We start from the raw sequence: 20,831 nt of genomic DNA on the forward strand, positions 1-20,831 counted from the left end.
ATTGTGTTACTGAATCAGTTTCACCTATACATTGTGTCATCTTTAGTGGAGGCTGATTTTAGGACTAGTTTGAACGTGAACTTCCATCTTGGGATTTGCATTTGTAGTACCCGTATTAGGTATACATTTCCCTATTTGATTGGTTTCGAATCTAGTCCGATTCAATGCAAGACCGACCTTGAAAATGCAGTTTTCAAAACATAGGGAATTCGATTCTCAAAAGGAATAGGAAATTTTTGAAATTTCATCCAACCATTTAGTATGATTCAGCCATCCATATGATGGATCCTAATCCTTCCAACACTTATTATTAATTGGCTTTCGCCTTAAGGAGACCCAAATGGGGTATGTATTATATATTCACTTGGCTTGTATGGTAGTTGAGAATCCTTTATTACATGCACGCACAAAGTTAGACTTGGCTAAGTCGGGTCAAGGCATGGGCATGGGCGTGGATGTGGGTTATCTGCCCATAAAGTGACTTTAACTATTTTTTATCACACATGCACGCTTAGTCAAGCTGGGTCGGGTCAGGGCATGGGCGTGGGTGTGGGTTATGACTTTTTATTTTAAATTTCAATTCTTTTATAACTTTAAACAAAGTGACTCTTCATTCTTGAATTCAAACAAATAGCTTTTCATCTCAAACCAAAATTCGCATCTTTGCATTAATGTTTTTTTAATGGCATCTCTAAAAAGAGTCACCACCTTTCTTTACTTGCAGTAATGGTTTATTTATACCCAAAATCGAGTCTGCCATTGCACATACTCATTCTCGCATCATACTTGCATTCATTGCAAAGTTCAAGATTGTTGCACTTCGCATGACTTAGTATTTTGAATGCACAACTATTGAGTGTCTTTCAAGGCTATTGAATCCTGCTAGTCGAGCCGAACTGGGTCGAGGTGGGGAGTGGGTGTGGGTATGGGTTATTCACCCACAAAGTGACTTTAAACCGTTTTGTATCACACGTGTTGAGTGATTGGGGGTGGTGTGGTGTGGATTATGACTTTATTTTAAATTTCAATCCTTTTGTAGCTTTAAACTAAGTGGCTCTTCTTTTTCGAATTTAAACAAATAGTTTTTCATTTCAAACCAAAGTTTGCATCTCTCCATTCTTTTAATGACATCTCTCAAAAGAGTCACCACTTTTCTTACTTGTAATAATGGGTTTATTTATACCCATGATCAAGTTTTCCATTGCACACATTCATTATTGGATTACACTAGCATTCATTGCCGAGTTAAACTGTTGCAACTCATGTGACTTTTAAGTAGGGGTGAGCAAAAATAACTGAAAAACCAAACCGATCAAAATCGAGCCAAAAAATTGGTTAATCAAACCAATCGGTTTGGTGTTTTAAAAAACCGGAGGTATCAGTTCGGTTTCCATTAACCAATATAAAAAAACCGATGATTAACCAAACCAACCGATATACATATATTTCTATATATTTTATATATATTTATGTATATTACATATATTTTATATTTTTTTATATATTATGAATTAATAAATATGCATTATATATAAAGTATATATTTATAATATATGATATAATATTTATTATTTATAATATATATTGTAAAAATTTAAAAAAAATAAAAAAACCAGAACCGAACCAATCAACCAATTGACTTCGGTTACCGATTTTCCAAAAACCAATAGTACCGATTCAGTTACAGAAAAAAGCCTAGCACCCCTACTTTTAAGTGCCTTTTAAGCTTGTTGAATCCTGAAATAGAATGCCAATTTTCCTATATTACACTGGACATGATCCGGATGAGGTCAAATTTTGATTAAGGATAGTGTTTCATACATGCCTCAACTGATAAGTTCCCTAATTATACAAATCTGGAACCAGAACAAAGGTCCAATGAATCGATTGAATAATTAAGACCAACCAAATAATGATCAGAATAATGCTTGAGAATTTGAGAGCAATTATTTCAACGCTCACCGGAAAATACTTAAATTTACCCAACATGAGAATCGATTTAGCATTTACGTATTAGGAAAATGGAATATGGGCAATGTGTTTTGGTGCAGGAGGGAACAAGTACAGCAGAGTGCGAAAAGCTAAAATTGAAGATCAAGATGCTTGTGGCCCATGAATTTATTGCAAAACTGCCGGAGGATGGAATTAGGGAGGCCATAATTGTGCATAAGTGAGATATATCCAAGTCAATAGATACTTAAAATGCCCGAGTTGAACAACGAAGAGGAAATCCAGACTGCCACAACAATGGAAACATGTTAACACCAAACAAACAGCAATAACCATTTTGATCAAGATGTCCTCCAGCATCCATCATCCCCCGCAAGAGAACAACAAAAATATCTAGTCATGTCTAATAGACTATTATCTTAAACCCACAGTCCATATATGGCCACTGCAATGAAATTTGAATCAAGTAAACCGCAATTTACAAAGTCAATAGTTTAAAGTAAATTTGTAAAGGAATTCAAAAGTGGTAGGAAAAAGTATTAAGATGACAATGAAGATAGTTTAAGGCACTCACTCTGGCACCTCCTAAGGCAAATATCATTCCAATTAGGTACTTGATGTTGATTAACGCAAACAGTGCGAGCACAGGCATCAGTGCAAGCATCAAGTGCAGAAACACCACATACAGTAACGCAAGTATCAGGAGTTGGGTCTTTGGAGAATGCACCAACTTTCTTCAACATCCTCTTTGATGTACATACCCTCTCACAGGCAAATATATCATCAGAGCTCTTCTCCCGTCCTCTTGCACTCTTCAACCTCTGTTCCTCTGCACGTTTTTTTCTCATCCTCAAAGCTTGACCTGCAATAACAGCTGGTATTGCTGCCCCCAAAAGAGTCACCCATAAATCCACCATTATGAATTCTGCTAAAGAGAAGCTTTTACCTTGACGATTGATCCTTTCTGCTCTTTTCCTATTAAAACAATAGAAGGACCAATAAGCATGTATACTAATCTTTCTGCTCTTTTTCCTGTTACATCAACTAGGTGCAACAGTATGCCTGGACTCGAGTGACACTTTAAAAAGATGATCTGAGATTCCATGATAAAAAATAAAAAGGGTATAAATTCCAGAGAATATTTTGTTTGTTCAGTATAGTGCAGTCATGTATTGCAACTGGTCTGTGTTCCAATACTGTTAAGGCGATTATTGTCAAAAAAAAACTATTAAGAGAAATACCAAAAAGGAAAAACAGACCAATGAAATGCCAACTCCTAACTAGTGTTGGAGCCACCTAAAACTAAATGATTTCAACTTGTTTTTGTTTTCATTTAAGACCACCACATTACCTTTAACAAATGATTCGTTTGAGAAATGTAAACAAAAATTCAAATGAGCTCATTCAAGTATTTCAAGAAACCAAAGAGAGTTCGGTTTAACTTCTACTTTTAGAGCTTTTGGAGTTCAAAAATCAGTAGTTGTTTTATGGCTTTGTGTTCCAGACTTACTGCTTCAAAAACGTGTTTGATAGCACCTAGTTTTATGCTACAAGAGTTGAACAGCATACGAGCTTTTTGATTGTACTAAACTTGTTTTTCTCAGAGTATGCTATTTTTCAGCATTTTCCTTCAAATATTTAATGCATGCTGATTGACATTGATAACATAAAAAAAGCGGTATGTGCCATCCAAAGATGACAAGCATGGGAACTACCTGCCATGTGGTTTACAAAAGCCTCAATACCCGTGTAACTACAATAAGGCCATCAAAGCTGTCTCAATACGCATACATATCCAAAAAAACACAAAAAAAAAAAGCAATGTCCCAACACACATCACCTGCTGTATATGGTTACATCCACTAAAGCTGTGAACAATGATTACAAGGAACAAAAGTACACATAACTGTATCTTAACTAAAAAATCCAAATTGAGTTGTAAGTGTAACTTATCATGCAGTAAAGTATGACACTTTCAATCGAAAGTAGTTCATACAATTACAACATTCCAATCATTCAGAAATACATTCAGATATAAAGCAAAACAATAATTCTCCAGTCCATAACAAAAATGTATGCCTCCAAATTAGAAAGATAAGAACATAATAGTAGTGCATAGGCAAACTACTGTATCTATTTTTTCAGTAACTTAAAATTTATTGATTTACACAAAGAATAAAGAATTTGTTACATAGAATAAGCCAAACATCCCTTTGTTTGGCAAAACCACTCTCTTCCCTATTTTTCATTCTTCTAGCACTGTTTACTTACATAAGTACCCATTTGGAAGTCATGTGTATGTTCCTTCCCAGTTACCTTATCTACTCCAAAAATTGTAGTATTTCCAAGTAATGCCCCTTCCATTTTGTAAACATCTCATAACCATTTATGAAATTTACAGTTATTGATAAAAAAAAAAAAAACATTTTTGAATCTCTTTCCACTATCAAATTCTCTAAGATTTAGGGCTTTGCTATCCTTAAGCCTTGAAGCACAGCCACTAATTCCATCTTGTTGAGTTTCCTTCCCCAATGAGACCACTAAATATGGATAATTAGTCCTCCGCTATCTCTCAATATGCCTTTAATACCCAACAAACTAGGATTACTCCTCCGCTATCTCTCAAGATGCTTCTAATACCCAACAAGCTAGGGTACTCCTCCGCTATCTCTCAAAATGCTTCTAAACCCAACAATCTAGAAATACTCCTCCACCATCTCTCAAGATACCTCTAATACCCAACAAGCTAGGATTACCTAGATTGCAGCCATCATTATTTAATTTTTTTCATATAACCCAAGTGGTTCTGGTATTAGATGAATCTTCTACCCCATTCCAACCACTTTTGATGCCTTTTTTTTGGGTAAAATAAATTGACTTAAATATACCCTGAGTTTTTCAAAGACTTAAATATACCTTGTGGGCTGACCCATGTTTTAAAATTTTAAAGAAGAAGAAGAAGATATGGTTGAAGGAGAGAAGAGAGAAAGAAAAAGATGACCAACGGGTACTGGTTCAGGTAACACGGAGAGAGAGAGAGAGAGAGAGAGAGAACAAATAGGATTCGGGAATGGGTTTGTTGAAAAATATATATTATATTAATTTTATATGGATACGGGCACTGAATTGAAAGGTTAGTTGCAGAATAAAGCCATATAAGAGTCATTCACGATTTACATCAGGGCTATTATATTTTCCAGAGCCCGCATCCAGCTAGGTTTTACTATTGAAATTTAAAAGATCAAAGGTTTTGAGGAGAGAAAAAGAAAGCAGGAAAGAAAGAGGAAAGAAAGAATAGAATTATAAAGAGGTTCTCTCTCTCTCTCTCTCTCTCTCTCTCTCTCTCTCTAATTAAATAAAACATAAACTCCATCCTTATTCTTTCTATTTTACTTTCCATCTTGAATATTTATCATATATTCAAGATGGAATGCTTTTCTGTTTGGGTGGATTTTTTGGTTCTGGTCTTTGCAGAGGCTTGAAGAGGTCTTTGAAGGCCTGGTTTGTCTTGGAGCATGGCAGTAGAGGCTTGTAGAGGCCTCAATTGTATACAACTTGTATACCTTTTTATGGGCTTTCAATAAATTTTTACCTAAACTTTTCAAAAAAAAAATCTTGAATATTTATCATATAAAGCTAACCTTCTTTAACTGCTAATTGATATGAAATTTCTCTATTAAATTGTTATTATAGTAGTATTATTTTTGAAAATAATGAAATTAATATATGTAAAATATTTTTATCTTATAGATGTGATTATTTGCCACATTTTTAGAGGAAATTTAATGTTTTTAATAAAGAAAATTGCTATTTTTTCAATTAATATAAATGCTGAATGGTATATAAAACTAGGAAACTAGCCAAAAGTTAGTTTTCTATATTAATAGTAGTGTTTACAACTTCTTGTTCTCCTCCACAATTCTCCCAGCCATTCTCCAAGGCTCACTCGATAGAATGGAAGGAGTGACTCAAAATTTTGATGGAAATGCCTCAGGTAATCCCGGTGTAGCTGGAATTGGAGTGTTAAGAGACTGTAGGAGCAATGTTTGCTGGGTCTTTAGTGGGCCAATTAGAATTGCTGACTCTACTAAGGCTGAGGTTATGGCAGCTCTCACAGGTATACATATTGCTAGAGAATTGGGCATTGAACCTAACCCCATTGAAGGTGACTCTGCAAATACCATAAAATGATTAGAAGAAAAGGAGGGTCGTCCTTGGAGGCTTAGTCATTTTTTGTCAGAGGCTAGAGATTTATTGGATCTCACGACTGTAAACTTGCTCGGGATTCCAAGGGATCTTAACTCAGTAGCAGATGGCCTAGCAAAGCTCGGTGCCATTTGGATATTTTGTATAGTGCTAGGTCTCTTCCTGTGTAGATCCTTTGGGGCTTCCCCGAGTTTTACTTGTACATCATCTCATGTTCCTCTTTTTTCTTTATTGAATTTCAGTTACTTTCTCTCAAAAACTCTAAACATCATGGGTACACAGCTTACTATACCACACTACCTATCAGCATCAAATTCAAGGTTAATTCATTAAGCATGACTAAAACCCAGATTGGAGTGCACACATCTAGGGGTGAGGTGCATCTCACAAAATGAGTCTTGCCAACCTGTGAGCCAAGGCAGGACCATGGAATGCCTTTTATAACAATGTTCATCAAATATGAATTCAGAATAATCTTTACGCAGATCAACCCTAGCTACAATGAAATATCAGTTTACACAACAATCGCAGCCACAAAGAAACCTCATTCAAACATCATTTTTAATCTTATTCTTCAATCATCGATATGCATTCAGAGCAACACCCCCTCCCCTCAGATAAATAAAAAATATAAATATAAATATAAAATTGGTCCACAAAACACAAATGAAGTACCGACAAAAGGAATGAAATAAATATTAACCACACATGACGAGCAGGGCATACATCAATCGACTAGACATTAATAAAACAACTCTATAAAACCTAACCTGCCATGGTTCCATGGCGATAAAGAGAAGGAAATATCAGGGTGCACAATAGTATTGAAATCTCTTCTATGAAGTTCTCTATCCTCTGTGACAGGGTTCGGAAATTGGCAAAACAAAAAGAAAAGAGAGAAAAACGGGGTATAGCACCCAAGTGTAGCTTACATAATAAAACACAAGCACACGTTCATGCAGCATTTGTGACAAATTTACCCTTTCTTTTTTGTTATTCAGTGTCGCTTCCCCTTGACCCATTTTTCCCCAACGTGCTGGTTGCAGGATTCGATTCCGCATCAGCGCTGGAACAAACCACCTAATACACCAATGAGCCAGCCCTCGGTTGGTTAAACACAGATAAGCTTGAGCCTTGAGCACTGCATTTTCTACTGTTCTGGTACTTTATGTGGGGCCCAATTTGCTGTAATTTTGTCTTCTACACATTCTGCCAAATACGGTATTAATCAACCAACAGGGTGGCATATGGGTGGGTTAGGTTAGGTTGGGTAAGGGTTGAATACCAACCCACCATGACCCATCATCAATGCTTGTTAAAGGGTCACCCATACTAACCCACCTACCTTCACCTATAAATACAGAAACAAGTTGGGCCGACCCATATATACCCAAAATAACAACTTTTGAGAGAACCAACTCTCACAAGGCTGCCATGTTGCAGAAACAAGTCGGGTCGATTCATATACCCGAAACTAACAGTTTTTTGAGAGAACATCTGTCAAGGCTGTCACATGGCAGAAACAGCGGGTCAGGCTAACCCGTATACCTAGAAAAAGAATGCTTTTGGGAGAACCATCTCTCAAGGATGTCACATGGTGGGTCGATACGTATATCCAAAAAAACATTTTTGGGAGAATAATCTTTACCAAAGCTACCATGTGGCAGAAACAAGTTGGGTCGACCCATATACCCGAAAATAACATTTTTGAGAGAATACTCTCTACCAAGATTACCACGTGGCAGAAAGGTCGGGGTGACCCATAAACCCGAAAATGCAAAAAAAATAAATTATGCAGAAAATGTAGAAATTATGCAAAAAAAAAAAACAGAAAAAATGCAGAAAATGCAAAAAAGGCAGAAATATTGAAGAAAATTCAGAAAAAAATACAGAAAATACCAAAAAAATGCAGAAATACCAGAAATTGCAGAAATGTATGAAAACACCAGAAAATTGCAGAAAATTCAGAAAAAAATAGAAAATTGCAAAAAATACCAGAAATTTTGTAGAAAATACAGAAACATTGCAGAAAAATACCAGAAAATTGCAAAACTATTGCAGAAAATTAAAAAAAAAATGCAGCAAATGCAGAAAATAGAAGAAAATGCAGAAAAATAGCAGAAATTTGCAAAAGAAAAAATAACATTCATTATATGCAGCCATGAGCAAAATTAAGTACATAATATACAACATAAAGACATTAAGTTGAAGCTGACAATGAAATTAGCTTGTGGCATAAGTGAAATTTTCATGGATAGCACTGATAAAAAAATCATGGATGGCAAGAGTGAACTAAGAAGCAAGTAGCAACTGATATGATTCCATAATCATAACAATAAAAACAAAAATAAGTCAAAAACTTTCATGGCCAAAATAATTCAGATTTGATACATAAAATCTGCTTGGATACATAAGTGATGAGAAATCTAGTTTGCGGACTGAAAGTGAATAAGTGATGAGAAAACCATGGAGGTAAATGATACAGATGTCATATACATAAATTATACAAGTTCGATAATGAGACATTACTCATGGGCCCTGATCCAATAGACCCAGATCGTTCCACCATTACCAGATGTGGAGAGTCCATTTTGTGGTTGTTTTTCTCTTATGCTTGGTTGAGTTAATTGTTGACACAAAGATGAGAAATAGGTGATAAACTGATAATAATAGATAGGAGTAGAGGTGGTCATTAGCAAAACTAATTGGTATTGATTCCTATCGTGTTCTGTGAAAATTTGGAAGGTTAATTGTCTGTCATTCCCCTGGTTTCTAAGAAGTGATTAAAGATGTTAGCTCGGGAACCTACTTATAGACCATCAAAGCACAAAAGATGAGTGGCTCAATGGCACAGTATGGTTACTCTTGCTCCTTACCGGAGACAGACATCAATCTGGTAAAGAATTTGTAATTGCAAAACTCTCGTCAACAAGGAGTTAAACATTTAAATGGACTTTAATTTGGGCCATGAAAGCTCCCCCACTGGATATCATCTTAATTTTCTGGACCTACACTCTAACTAATGTTTCACACCTAATATTGGGTATGCTACTACTTAACAAATAGTGGAACATTTGCTTACTAAATGTCCTTTCATGAATCTCATCCGACACCAATTCAATGCTAAACCTTTAGTTTGGCATTACTAGAGTTTTTGGGTTACCTGTGTAAATTCCTAGAATTTTGGGTTATTTAATTTATTTATAATGAATTTAATGTTACTTGTCCCCAACTGTGAATTTATGATGGTCTTCTGTATTTAGGATGTTAGAAGAACTGAACAAGGATCAGGCCCTGTTCTGCAGACTCAGAGTAGAAATAAACAGTAAACATTGAATAGAGGCAAAGTAAAACTGAGGTGTGGATCAGTAGATGAAAGTCTGTATCACTTTGCTCTTAATCATAGATTCATAGGAGAGTGGGTTTGGAGTTGGTGGCCTTGTGGGGGTCTCCACACTAGCCTTTTTATTTGTGGACCCAACACTCACTATCAACTTCAGTCATCATCTCAAGCCCCACATCATCTCCCAAGCAATCAAAAGCATTCCCAGCCACTTGTACACAGTTTCTATCACCTATTAGGCCTGAAACATAACACCTTAATGACCTCTCCAATCTCACCTCAAAGCCCCCCCCCCACCCCCATTTGGATCAGCCATCAAAGTCCATGGTTTCTGCACTCTCAGTATTTGGATTTTGGATCAAACTGGTGTTAACTCCTTTTAGCTCTTTTTGGAACAGTCAGAGGGGACAGAGACTCAGAGAAGCTCTTTTCACCATAAGCTTGCATGAATTACCAAAAGATCAATCAACATTTACAAATAGAATTCAAAAAATTTGATGGTTAATGAAAGAACAAATAGATTGGTCTAAGACAAACCATTAGTTTCTATTTTATGGACCAAGATGTCAACCACAAACAGCAGAAAACCTAAGACAGAGATTTATCTGGATGAAATTTTCAAACTTTCACCTACAATTTCAAACTATTATTTTTTTCATACATATGAAATTTTCAAACCTTCACCTACAATTTCAAACTATTATTTTTTTTTCAAACTATTATTTTTTTCATACATATATATATATATATATATATATATATATTGAAAGTGTATGATAGAAATCTTTTATTTTGGAGATAAACTTATATAGTAAGGGGATCTGTGCAAGTCTTCAAAATATAAGGAACCCATTGATTCTAAATTCCAAATTCCAAATAGCCACTCACCAGGACAAGTATTGGGCCTAAAGCCAGTGCCACTGAACAAGCAAGTAAGCATGGCCAAGACAAATATTTCAGAAACAGTCTAGAGAAAGACTAAAAACCAAGAACAAATTGTAAATTGGAACTATGGGGCTGGGATCTGGGGAGAATTAAAAAAAAAAAAAAAAAAAAAAAAGAAGAAGAAGAAGAAGAAGAAGAAGAAGAGAACTTTGCTAGGAAAAGCATAACCATTCCATTTATTAGATTGCTGATAAAGCCAGAAATTCATTTCCTATGGAACTGATGCTTTTCATATTCATACTGAGAAAAATAAAATAATGAACGACAGATCAGTTGGGTTGATGGATCTTGCTAACCATGTTGGTATCTAAGTGCCTTTCCTCTGATAATTTTCAATCCAGTTCTCTAGCAATTGAAATCTCATTTTATAGGTTCAATCTGTTATGGCCTAGTAACTGAAGTACTGACAGGAATAATTAATTACTGGACTATTCCTTTTCATATAAAAAACAGGAGCTATGAGTTAAGATCATAATCAATTTTCTTCTAATGATATAAACCAATCAAATAAATACTAAACTAGTAAAGAATCGATAAACTGAAACTAGTAAAGATAAACGAAGCCTCATTAAACTAAATTCGACCTCAAAAGTCAAAACTGAAACTAGTAAAAAATGGATAAACGAAGCCTCATTAAATTAATCAGATTTTAAAATCTATAACCGAATTGGAAAATTCACAAAGAAACCAGAATATGTAAACTGAAGGTCTGTTAATATAAAATCAGAAGAAGAAAATAAAGGAAAAGAGAAGAAGGAAGAATCAGTTTACCTTTGAGGTTGCACCTTGCACGGGCAGCGAGAGAAGAGAAGCCGCTCCCTCGACCCTTACTCAGAGAATGGAAGAGAAACTTTCGACCGTGAGAATGGTGAAAGAATGGGAGAGACCAGATAATGGCGGAGGAAACCCTCGACCCTTACTCAGATAATGGCGGAGGAAACCCTCGACCCTTACTCAGATAATGGCGGAGAAACCTTCATTAAAGAACGGAAGAGAGAAGAGAATGGCAGGAGGAAACCGCGACCCTTACTCAGATAATGGCGGGGAAACGACTTGAGAATGATGAAAGAACGACAGAGAGCATAGAATGGCAGAGGAAACCCTTGACCCTTACTCAGAGACCCTCGAGTCCTCGACCTGAACAGAGTTTCGAACTTTCGAACCAGTCTGAAACCTTGATTCAACCCATCCTGACCTTATCGTACCTTCGACCGAATGGGGGTGGGTATAGGGATGCAAACGGATCGGATTGAATATTGTTTATGTTCGGATCGGATCCAATACGATAAGAATCGATTTGAATTTGAATCTTATCGATAAGTTGAATCTTTAGATTGATCGATTCGAGGTTAAATTAAAAAGACCCCCGGTATTATGGGGTCTATATGGTCGTGAGACAAAAATCCCCATATCAGTTAAGTCGGATGATGGAATAAGTTAAATTACCAAAATAACTCACTAAATTTTTTCTTCTTTTTTTTTTCATTTTTTTCTTAAAACCTATTTAATGAACCTAAACTTTTTCAACGGGCTCTGTCGTCATCATGCTTGAATGATCAAGAGGAGAGATCCATCCCTAAAGATGTTCCAAAGGGTCACTTGGTAGTCTATGTGGGCGAAGAGTGCAAGAGGTTTGTGATTAAGGTGACCTTGCTCAAGCATCCCCTCTTCAAAGCATTGCTGGATCAAGCTCGGGACGAGTATGACTTCAACGAGTATGACTTCATTGCCAACTCCAAGCTCTGCATCCCCTGTGATGAAAAGCATGTTTCTGGACGTCGTTCGCTGTGTCAAGTCTCCATCTGAGACTTGCTGCATTCCTTGTTTTCTCAGTTGATCGACCGGATCAGGTCGGTTTTGGACAATGCTCGTCGAATCCTCCTCGAAGCATCATCCTTCTTGTCTCTGATGTGGAAATGTAGCGACAACCTCAAAGAAACCCCAGTTTTCCTGTTTTTATCGGAGAACAAGATTCCAGTGGTTGAATCCTGATCGCAGAGAGATGTCATCGTTGAACTAAGAATGACAAATGCTTGAAACGGAGCCAAACTGGTTCTAAAAAGCACAACTTTCATTGTGGTTGCGGATTAGGAAAAAAAGAGAATGCCCTAGAAGTTGAACATTTTCTTCATAAAATGTTTCTGGTTTTATCTCCAGACAGAGAGAGGGAGAGAGGAGGGAGGGCTTCGGAAGTCTGCCCGCAGTTGTTCGTGTATCTTGACGTTGGGGAAGATGAACAGTTTTTTTCTCCAAAATGGTAGTATCGGGATTAAAAAATATTATAATGGAAGATTTCAATGGAATGCTTATGAAAGGGGTCTTTGCCTCACGGTCATAGTATAGGAGAGGGTATTTGTAATTTACCCTTTCTTTAAAAATTAATAAATTATTAAAAAAATTAAAATATACTAATCTAAATAAATAAAAACAAAAAATACAAGTATTTTTTAATTATTTTCATCATATATACACATGTTTTTATAAAAAATAAATAATATGATAAATTTATAAAAATATAATATAAAAAATATATTTATAAATAAATAACATATATGTAATATATATATATATATATATATTTATAAATATATAATATACATCGGATCAGATCTTCTTAGATCGAATAGGAGGTGATCCAAATTCGATCCAATTTTTGATTGAATCATATTATCCAATCCAATCCGATCCAAAGATCCGCATAGGGAATGACCCAAATTCGACCAAATAGGATTGAATCTTGGATCAGATCGAATCATGATCCGATCCACTTGCACCCCTAGGTGGGTATGGGTATTGGTAGGTTCCGAGGTGGGTGGGTTGAGTGGGTCAAATGGGTTGGGGCCAATGTATAAGTGCAAGAGATGTTCCCAATGCATGGTGGGATGTACTTATAAGTCAGTGTGAGGTGCCCTGCGTAGGAGCAGATCCGGTCTCCCTAAAAATGGCCCGTAGAGCATCTCTCGTACTTGTCAGTAGGTGATATTTTCAATGGGGTGTTGAGACATGCATATGGGGCATTTTTGGGGCATGCTTTATTGGTCTCCCTAAACCTTTCAACACGTATCTTCCCAAAATGCATAATGGGTTGGATTTCCAAAATCCAAACCTCCCTTTATATGAAACTTTAAAACCTTCCCCGACCCTACCTTTTGTATTTGAGGGTGGGTGGGTTAGTTTAGTGGATTGGGTCTAGACTTACATCTAATTTCCTATTATATATAAGCCATAAACAATTAAAAGAAGATTAGAATTTTCAATTATTTGATTAAAATATGTAAAAAATACAAACTACCAATTGTTCTTTGTAAATCAATAGAGATAAGGATGGACTTAGATCTTGGAAGGGAATCATAACATATCACCAGGGAAAGGAGAATAAGACTAAATCAAGAATATAATGAATTCAAATCCTCTTGGCAAAAGGTGACTCCCCTATTTATAGAAGTAAGGGGACGGGTTATGTTGCATGAAGCAATAATTCTAGAATATTCTCTAGTTCAAGTAATGTTTGAGAACAAATTTCGTCCACTTCTACCCTCGAGATATATGTAGCTCATGACCAGATACAACCAATCGTGGTTTTCCCCAAGGCATTGATCATTCGCCTGAAACCCTTAAAGTAACCTCCACACTTTGTGCTCCTGATCCGGTCTTGTGAGGTCTGGTTAATAGGACTTGGTTTCCCTCACAAAGTGAAACTAGTTTAGCCTCGTAAGGCTTGATTCACAAGATCAAGTTGGTCTATCCTCGTGAGGTTTGATTACCACTCTTGTGAGGTTTTGTAAGTTGTCTCTCTTCGGCCTCGCAAGGTTGCATTGTTATGTTTCTTAATGCATTGGTTTTGCCATTTTTCATAAATCTTACTATACACATCGGCGAGGTTCTACCTCTTTACACTTAAATATATATCACTATCCCACATTAGTCTCGCCTGGGAGTCTTGATTCATGAGTAAACCTATTCATGGGTCAAATTGGGCAAAGTTTGGGTCAGACTTTGCTTTTTTATAAACAAAATACGACTAGACCCAAACTCGAGCCCAACCCAACCATCGGGCCTAGATCTTGAACCTAAGCTCAAAGTTTAATCTTGACAGATATTATTATATTATTTTAATTATATATTATTAATATTATATTATATTATGTAATACTTTTTTCACTAATGACTTTACTATTACATATATTACATATATTATTAATATGCATTATGTTTTATAGGCTGAGATTATTGGAAAAGCTTGAGCCCGTCCCAAAAAGTAGTCAGACCCAATGTTTAGAGCCCAAAATCGAGGTCGCAAGCTTTAAACTTGTCGAAGCTTGATTTAGAATAGGCTAGGTCAAGTTAGCCTGTTGAGTTACCCATCCCATGAACAATTATATTTATGAGGTCAAGCTGGTCTGGATGCACAAAGTTTGATTACCACTCTTGTAAGTTTCCACAAGTCGTCTCTCTTCAGCCTCGTGAGGTAATATTTTTTGCTTTTTAATGCATCACAAAGCGTCAATTCTACTATTTATCATAAATCTTAATATCCGCCATCGCGTGAGGTTTTGCCTCTTTACCCTTGAATATATATCCATTGTCTCACATAGCTCTCTTGCTTAACGATAGAGAGAGTTATCTGTTAAGCAGAAAAGTGGATCAAGTATTTTGATCCTTGTTAACATTCATTAGCCCCCATTTTATGAGTAAAATCCAAAGGACTAAATCTTCCAAAACGAATATTCTTATTAAAGAATTTTTGAAAGATTAGCCCCAAAATGTGTAAGAATTTTTAGAAAGATTAACCCCAAAATTTTAAAGTGATTTTAGAATGATTACCCCCCAAATGTCTAAAAGTATTTTAAAAGATCAAACCCCAAAATTAATGTCTAAAAGTTTTTAATAAGACTTTTGTTTTTGCGAGGTTGTCAGTTATAATCAAGGCATCATTACGAGGTTAAGAATTACTACGGGCTATCAATTATGATTAGAGTGTTAGTGTGGGTCAAAATAGCACTATGAGATTATTAATTTTCACTAAAATAAGTTTCACCAAACTAGGTTGGACCTTACATCTTGAAAGAAGCCCACCCCATTGGGTATTACTTATTTGGGACCCTTAGACAAACAAACAGGATGAAACAATGAATGGACACTAGCTGAAATTATATAATGAATAGTGTAAATATGTAATTGTTGAAAAAAAATATTTACAATACTTTTTTTGTTCATTACATTTTTTGTTACTAATTCTTATCTACAGTCCGAATGCAATCTTAGTGCACAAGTCATGTACCATACTTCATCAAATAAAGCCTTGAGTAACCAGCCCTAGACACCACATTAAAAGCCCTAGGTAACCATCCTCAAGCACCTATTTTAAAAGCCCTAGGTAATTAGCCCTAGGCATCTCAAAGCCCTAGATAACCAGTCTCAGGAATCTCAAAAGCCCTGGGAACCTAGTCCCAAAGGCTAACAATTTATTTTATTTTTACATATGCAAACAGAGTAGGACACAAAACACGACATAATTGGCATTCTGTGAAATAGATCAATACCAATACCTACCACTGTATATGTGCATTTTGATATGAAACAGCCCAACCAAACTTGGCAACTTGTGTGCTACAAAGCCATCCACCCTACAACTTTCTTGTTCGGAAGTTACCCTTCTAATTGATTGGGTATCTCCGTAAACACAAACAAAATTGAGTGGTACACATATTTCACAGGGCTACCCACACTACACTACGTGGCACCACTTCTTCGGAATTATATGTAAAGTGATTTCAATAACTTTCACTCATGAAACAGAAAGAATACCCTGCACCTCCTAAACATTTGTCCACCAAAAAAGGGGGCTCGTCATTGCATTTTTATCATTGCATAAATTGCGCAATGTAGCTAGACAATACAAAGATAATTATCACAAAATTTCAACTCAGGAATTACATATCACTCAAGGAGTCATAAAACCTGATGTAAGCATTTCTAGTCACGTATCAATTTTTTTTGTAATGTATCAATTTTTTATCATAAAAGCTGAAAAAATCACACCACACAAAATAATGAAAAATTATTCATCACATTATTCCTACCATGGCATATAGTACATATAGTACAAGCCCAAATCGCAATAATCAAAGCAACAACAAGGGGGATACTTGGCAGCTTATAGTGACAGTATAGCGTAAAAATATCCAAAGCATAAAATATTTGCATTGCACAAAAATTCATTAACATCAATCCTTCTATTAATTCATTTACAAATATAGTATACATAATTGATTACAATCGCCCCTTCTCCCACTTGAACAATTTGCATTGCACAAAAATTCATATAACCCTGTTAAGCTTGTGCCTTTGGTTCTATGCTTGAACAAGTTGGATGCGCTCCTCATGATGATGGACTAATTTCACAAAAAGCCTCACTATCATCACCTTGTTCTTAGTGATGGCAACTTCGACCGATGATAGTTGCCTTTGGAGATCATATAGGCCTGAGTAGACAAGGGCACATTCTCTTTACATCCTGCCCTCCAAAATGTGTGCGCTAGCTGGATTGTTCTACTCCTTATCCGTTTAACATTGAAGGCCATTGTGCTAAAAGTGACACATGTCTTCAACCACAAATCAAAACAACTAGCTAGGAAAGTATCTTGATAGGTTTCACCATAATTGAGCTTATTAGACCTGTTAGTGTGTTCAACAAGGCACTCATCACGATCGGGGGTAGTTGTATCAAATACACATTATTCGCAAGGTCGTCTGAAACTATGTAACACTCGTGCCTTCTTATCCCTTGAATGCTTATAGGGTTCTCTATGGGGAAGCCCAAAGATATCATTTCCTCCCTCTCATAGTACTTTGTTAATTCCTTATTAATAGCATTTTATTAAGCCTCAATAGATGAGACCGCTCATTAGCCCAAGCCTCCTCAACACCCCCCATAGGCCCTATTGCTTCCAAATTGTGAAGCACACCGACATGTGTATCCTCATTAACCCCCATTGCCTGCTTGTTGACACCCTCATTGCCCAAATCATCCATCCCAACCTCATTCACTACATCTGTCTAGGTAGCTGCAACATCATCAGGATTGCGATTTGGCACTTCCTCTACTCCTTTCAACCCTTCCAAGGGGGTGGTCGAATTTACAACCTTCAATTGAACCAGCCCATCCTCATTGTGTTGTGATGTACCGAGTTGCCTCAAGTCAGCCATTAGTCGCCTCATGATATTAGGCACAATGACATTAGTAGGATAACGGCGGAATGGGGCTTCCGCAAACAACATACTTGTCAATTAGTGTATTAAACAATAGATTACATAATTACAATGCTAAGAACTTTAGTGCCATTTTACCTCTTTTAGACCGGTTTGTCCATTAGGTAAAAGAGGACTGATGAAAGTACCCAACTCCAATAGACTGCCCCCCACCATTGACGTGCCGCAGTAGAAGTGTTCGCGAAAACGAATAAAGAGAAAACACTTATTATACCAAGTATTATAAAACAAAAGCACAAATAAATTCACAAATTATAAGCATTACAATACTGAATCCTTAACAATCTTCTCTTGAGGATGAGAAACAACCTTCTTTAGGCGCTTTCTAGGCACGGTCAAGATGACCACAAGCCCATCAGCACCACCAAACTTTGTATGAACATCTGGCCTCAACTCTAGCTCTGGGTCTGTTTCTTGGGCTATCTCATGTCATGCCTCCACCTTTGGTTGTACCTTTGTCACTAGTTGCGACTTCTACCCACATGGTACAAATTTAGGAACTGACGTATTAGGCTCTAAAGCTTGTGGCAATGTCAGTTGCACTCCTAAATTAGGTTCTGTTGGTTATTCCATTACAGGCTTGATGGACAGTGTGCTTGGAAAAAATCTATGTGCCACCCTCCTTGTTATTGTCCATGGCCGAATAGGAATGCTGGCGAAACCAAGAATTGACATCTCTTTCTACCACTCCTCCATCTCTAATCGATGTTTCTTCAGCACAGCAAGATGGGTAGTCTCACATACCTCCATCACTGGTCGTTTTCCCTTATCTATAGTAGAGCCAACCTCCTTTTCTACAATATTTGGTTCAGACCTAATGACAAAACCAACCCACTGGCTACAGGTAACTAATGGTTGATTTGAAGGTTCCATTGCAACACGCCCCATAGGAGGGGCCATCATGTGCCTAGGATGTGGCTTTGCAACAAAAAGGAGTTGAAACCCATCAAATAGGGAGCACAAGTAACCAAGATGTAGAAAGTGACACACTCCACCACACTGAAATTCAGCCAAAGGAAACCGTGCAATATTGGCAAATGCACAATCATTATGCCTTTGCCAAAACACATCCCCTCCCTCTACTCGTAAAAACTAAGAGCCAAGATTGTCATAACTCAACTATTGATGGTACAGGTCCGGTTGATACACACAACTGAGAGCCAAGATGCACAACCATCGCCACAGGATTATCAACATCAACAATGCACTGTTGGTCACCACCTTCATCAACATTCACTTTGATACAAAATGACACAACATGTGCTACACCCTTCGCATAAAGATGATAAATGAAAGAATCAACACTTGATATTCTCTATTCTAATTGATCAACACCAAAATCCTTCCCTCTCTCGGCATTCAACCAACGCTTCCCATGACAAACGTCCAAGACGACATTCTCTAAGTTGATGCCTTCTAAATTTGGCATATGAACTTCAAGAGAAGCCAGTTTTTGAGGAGTAATATCAATATTAAATGATTCATAAATAAACATAAACAAAAACAATGTGAACACATAAGAAGTCCTCTAGGTACAATTCAGATCCATTACCTGATGCATAGTGTTGTATCTGATCATATAGGTATTCCAAAAATATCTAAGCTAATAGAAGTTGGTACCCACCCGCCACTAGTACAGCAAGAGGAACCAATGAAGTCCAAATACCATAGTCAGGGGCTCGGGGCTGAAGGCGGCCAAATGGCACTGGTTGTCGGCATTCGAACCATAACCTCTATTTGGCTCTTGCGCTCAAACCAATATCTATTCCATACATTAATAGGCATTTTCCCCCGAGAAGTCGTAGTGTCAACTTTCAACATGAACCTTTTCACCTATTCCATCAAATTGTTGTACACACTAGAAAATTCGCTAGGAATCAACTCCCCATACTACAAATGCACTAGCAAAATGACATAAGGGTTTTCTAGTATGTATGTCACCCATGATATTACATTTATCTTTGGCTCTAGACAACAATAAATAACAGACCGATTCTAATGTCCATACAAACATAGGAGCTCATTTCCCTTGACAGGACTATACAAATCGTCTTTCTCTAACGACATCAGGATAGGCAGCCAGAAACCCTTACCAAGGTCCCTTGCTTTCGCTTCCTAAATTTGCCCAAGCAACTCTACTGTATCAATGCTCCGAATGTAGGAAACAAATGGATAGGCCTCTTGAACTGACTATTTTTGCTTACAAGGTGCCATTTGATTTGCAAAACCCAGAACCCTAGAATAGAGATTGAAGAAGTGGAAGAACATGAAGATGAAATGTTGCTTGTCCTCTAAGTCATTGAAACTCGAAGTGGGAGGCTACCACCCCCACCTTCTTCTTTTTAACATCACACCGCATGCTCCACACATTGTGCATGCACCACACAACGGTTGAGTGATCATTTTGAAAATTGAAAATGCCCAATGAAATAATAACACATTGAGCTCGAAATTACTAAAATACCTATAAAAGGGGTGTGCGTGCTCTTACACACTTAAATAAAGGCTACAAGCACCTCACTAAGCCTCGAGGCATAGTGAGGTGTAAGCTATGGCCCCGTGCGTGTCACCTCAGCCCCTGCTAATAACGATTGCGGAAGGCTGACAGTGGCGGTTATACCTGCCCTGTCAGAGGCCAGTGGGCCTGATGCAACGGATTTCTGTTATAAGGAGCTTATTATCAAGGGAGAGAGGTATGATCTTTGACTCACGCGTTATCTGCACTTTTAGCCTTCATCTTCTCCTTGCTTCTCCTACAAAATACTAACTTAAGCATCGGAGTGTTCCCGCCGGATGACCCCCCGGGGATTCTTCTTCTTCTCCATCTCAGGTACCTTCCAAGAGCCACGTAAGTGCCAGCTAGGAGTGATCGGATTGCGCACCATCATTTGGCGCCGTATGTGGGAAACGCTTTTAAAAGCCTTCCTCTAAACCTTCACCGTTCTTCCTTCTCTGAAAACTCAACACTCATGGCTTCCTCAAGCAACGTTGGATGAAGCATGGAGATGGGTAACTCCAGGGAACAACCCCAGGTCCCCACGGTCTGCATTGGGCAGTTCACCATTCCCCTCTTGGTAGACGGAGTCCCCAGCCTGAACACGCCACGAGCAACGGC

General features: G+C 37.2%; 1 protein-coding gene and 1 pseudogene across 6 annotated transcripts; one reads left to right on the top strand and one right to left on the bottom strand.

Moving 5' to 3' along the window:
- Positions 1 to 1,935: 1,935 nt before the first annotated feature.
- On the bottom strand, positions 1,936 to 11,795 carry LOC148874241 (uncharacterized protein At5g64816). Of its 6 annotated transcripts, XM_088963159.1 has the most exons (4): positions 11,216 to 11,722; positions 7,137 to 7,365; positions 2,525 to 2,925; positions 2,101 to 2,395 (listed from the first exon to the last, which is right to left on the bottom strand). In XM_088963159.1, exons 3-4 carry the CDS (start codon positions 2,865 to 2,867, stop codon positions 2,370 to 2,372), a joined length of 369 nt encoding a protein of 122 aa, XP_088819285.1. In that variant the 5' UTR covers positions 2,868 to 2,925; positions 7,137 to 7,365; positions 11,216 to 11,722; the 3' UTR covers positions 2,101 to 2,369. The 6 variants fall into 6 exon arrangements, with proteins under 6 accessions (XP_088819281.1, XP_088819282.1, XP_088819285.1 ...); XM_088963155.1 differs by lacking the exon at positions 7,137 to 7,365 and having other exon boundaries at positions 1,936 to 2,236; positions 11,216 to 11,795; XM_088963156.1 differs by lacking the exon at positions 11,216 to 11,722 and having other exon boundaries at positions 1,936 to 2,236; positions 7,137 to 7,248.
- Positions 5,905 to 12,281, top strand: LOC148874242 (indole-3-acetic acid-induced protein ARG7 pseudogene; annotated as a pseudogene).
- The last annotated feature ends 8,550 nt before the right edge of the window (positions 12,282 to 20,831 follow it).

The sequence above is a fragment of the Nelumbo lutea genome, chromosome 1 (genome assembly GCF_056320005.1).
Source record: "Nelumbo lutea isolate HS-2025 chromosome 1, American lotus-T2T, whole genome shotgun sequence".
Lineage (NCBI taxonomy): Eukaryota > Viridiplantae > Streptophyta > Magnoliopsida > Proteales > Nelumbonaceae > Nelumbo > Nelumbo lutea.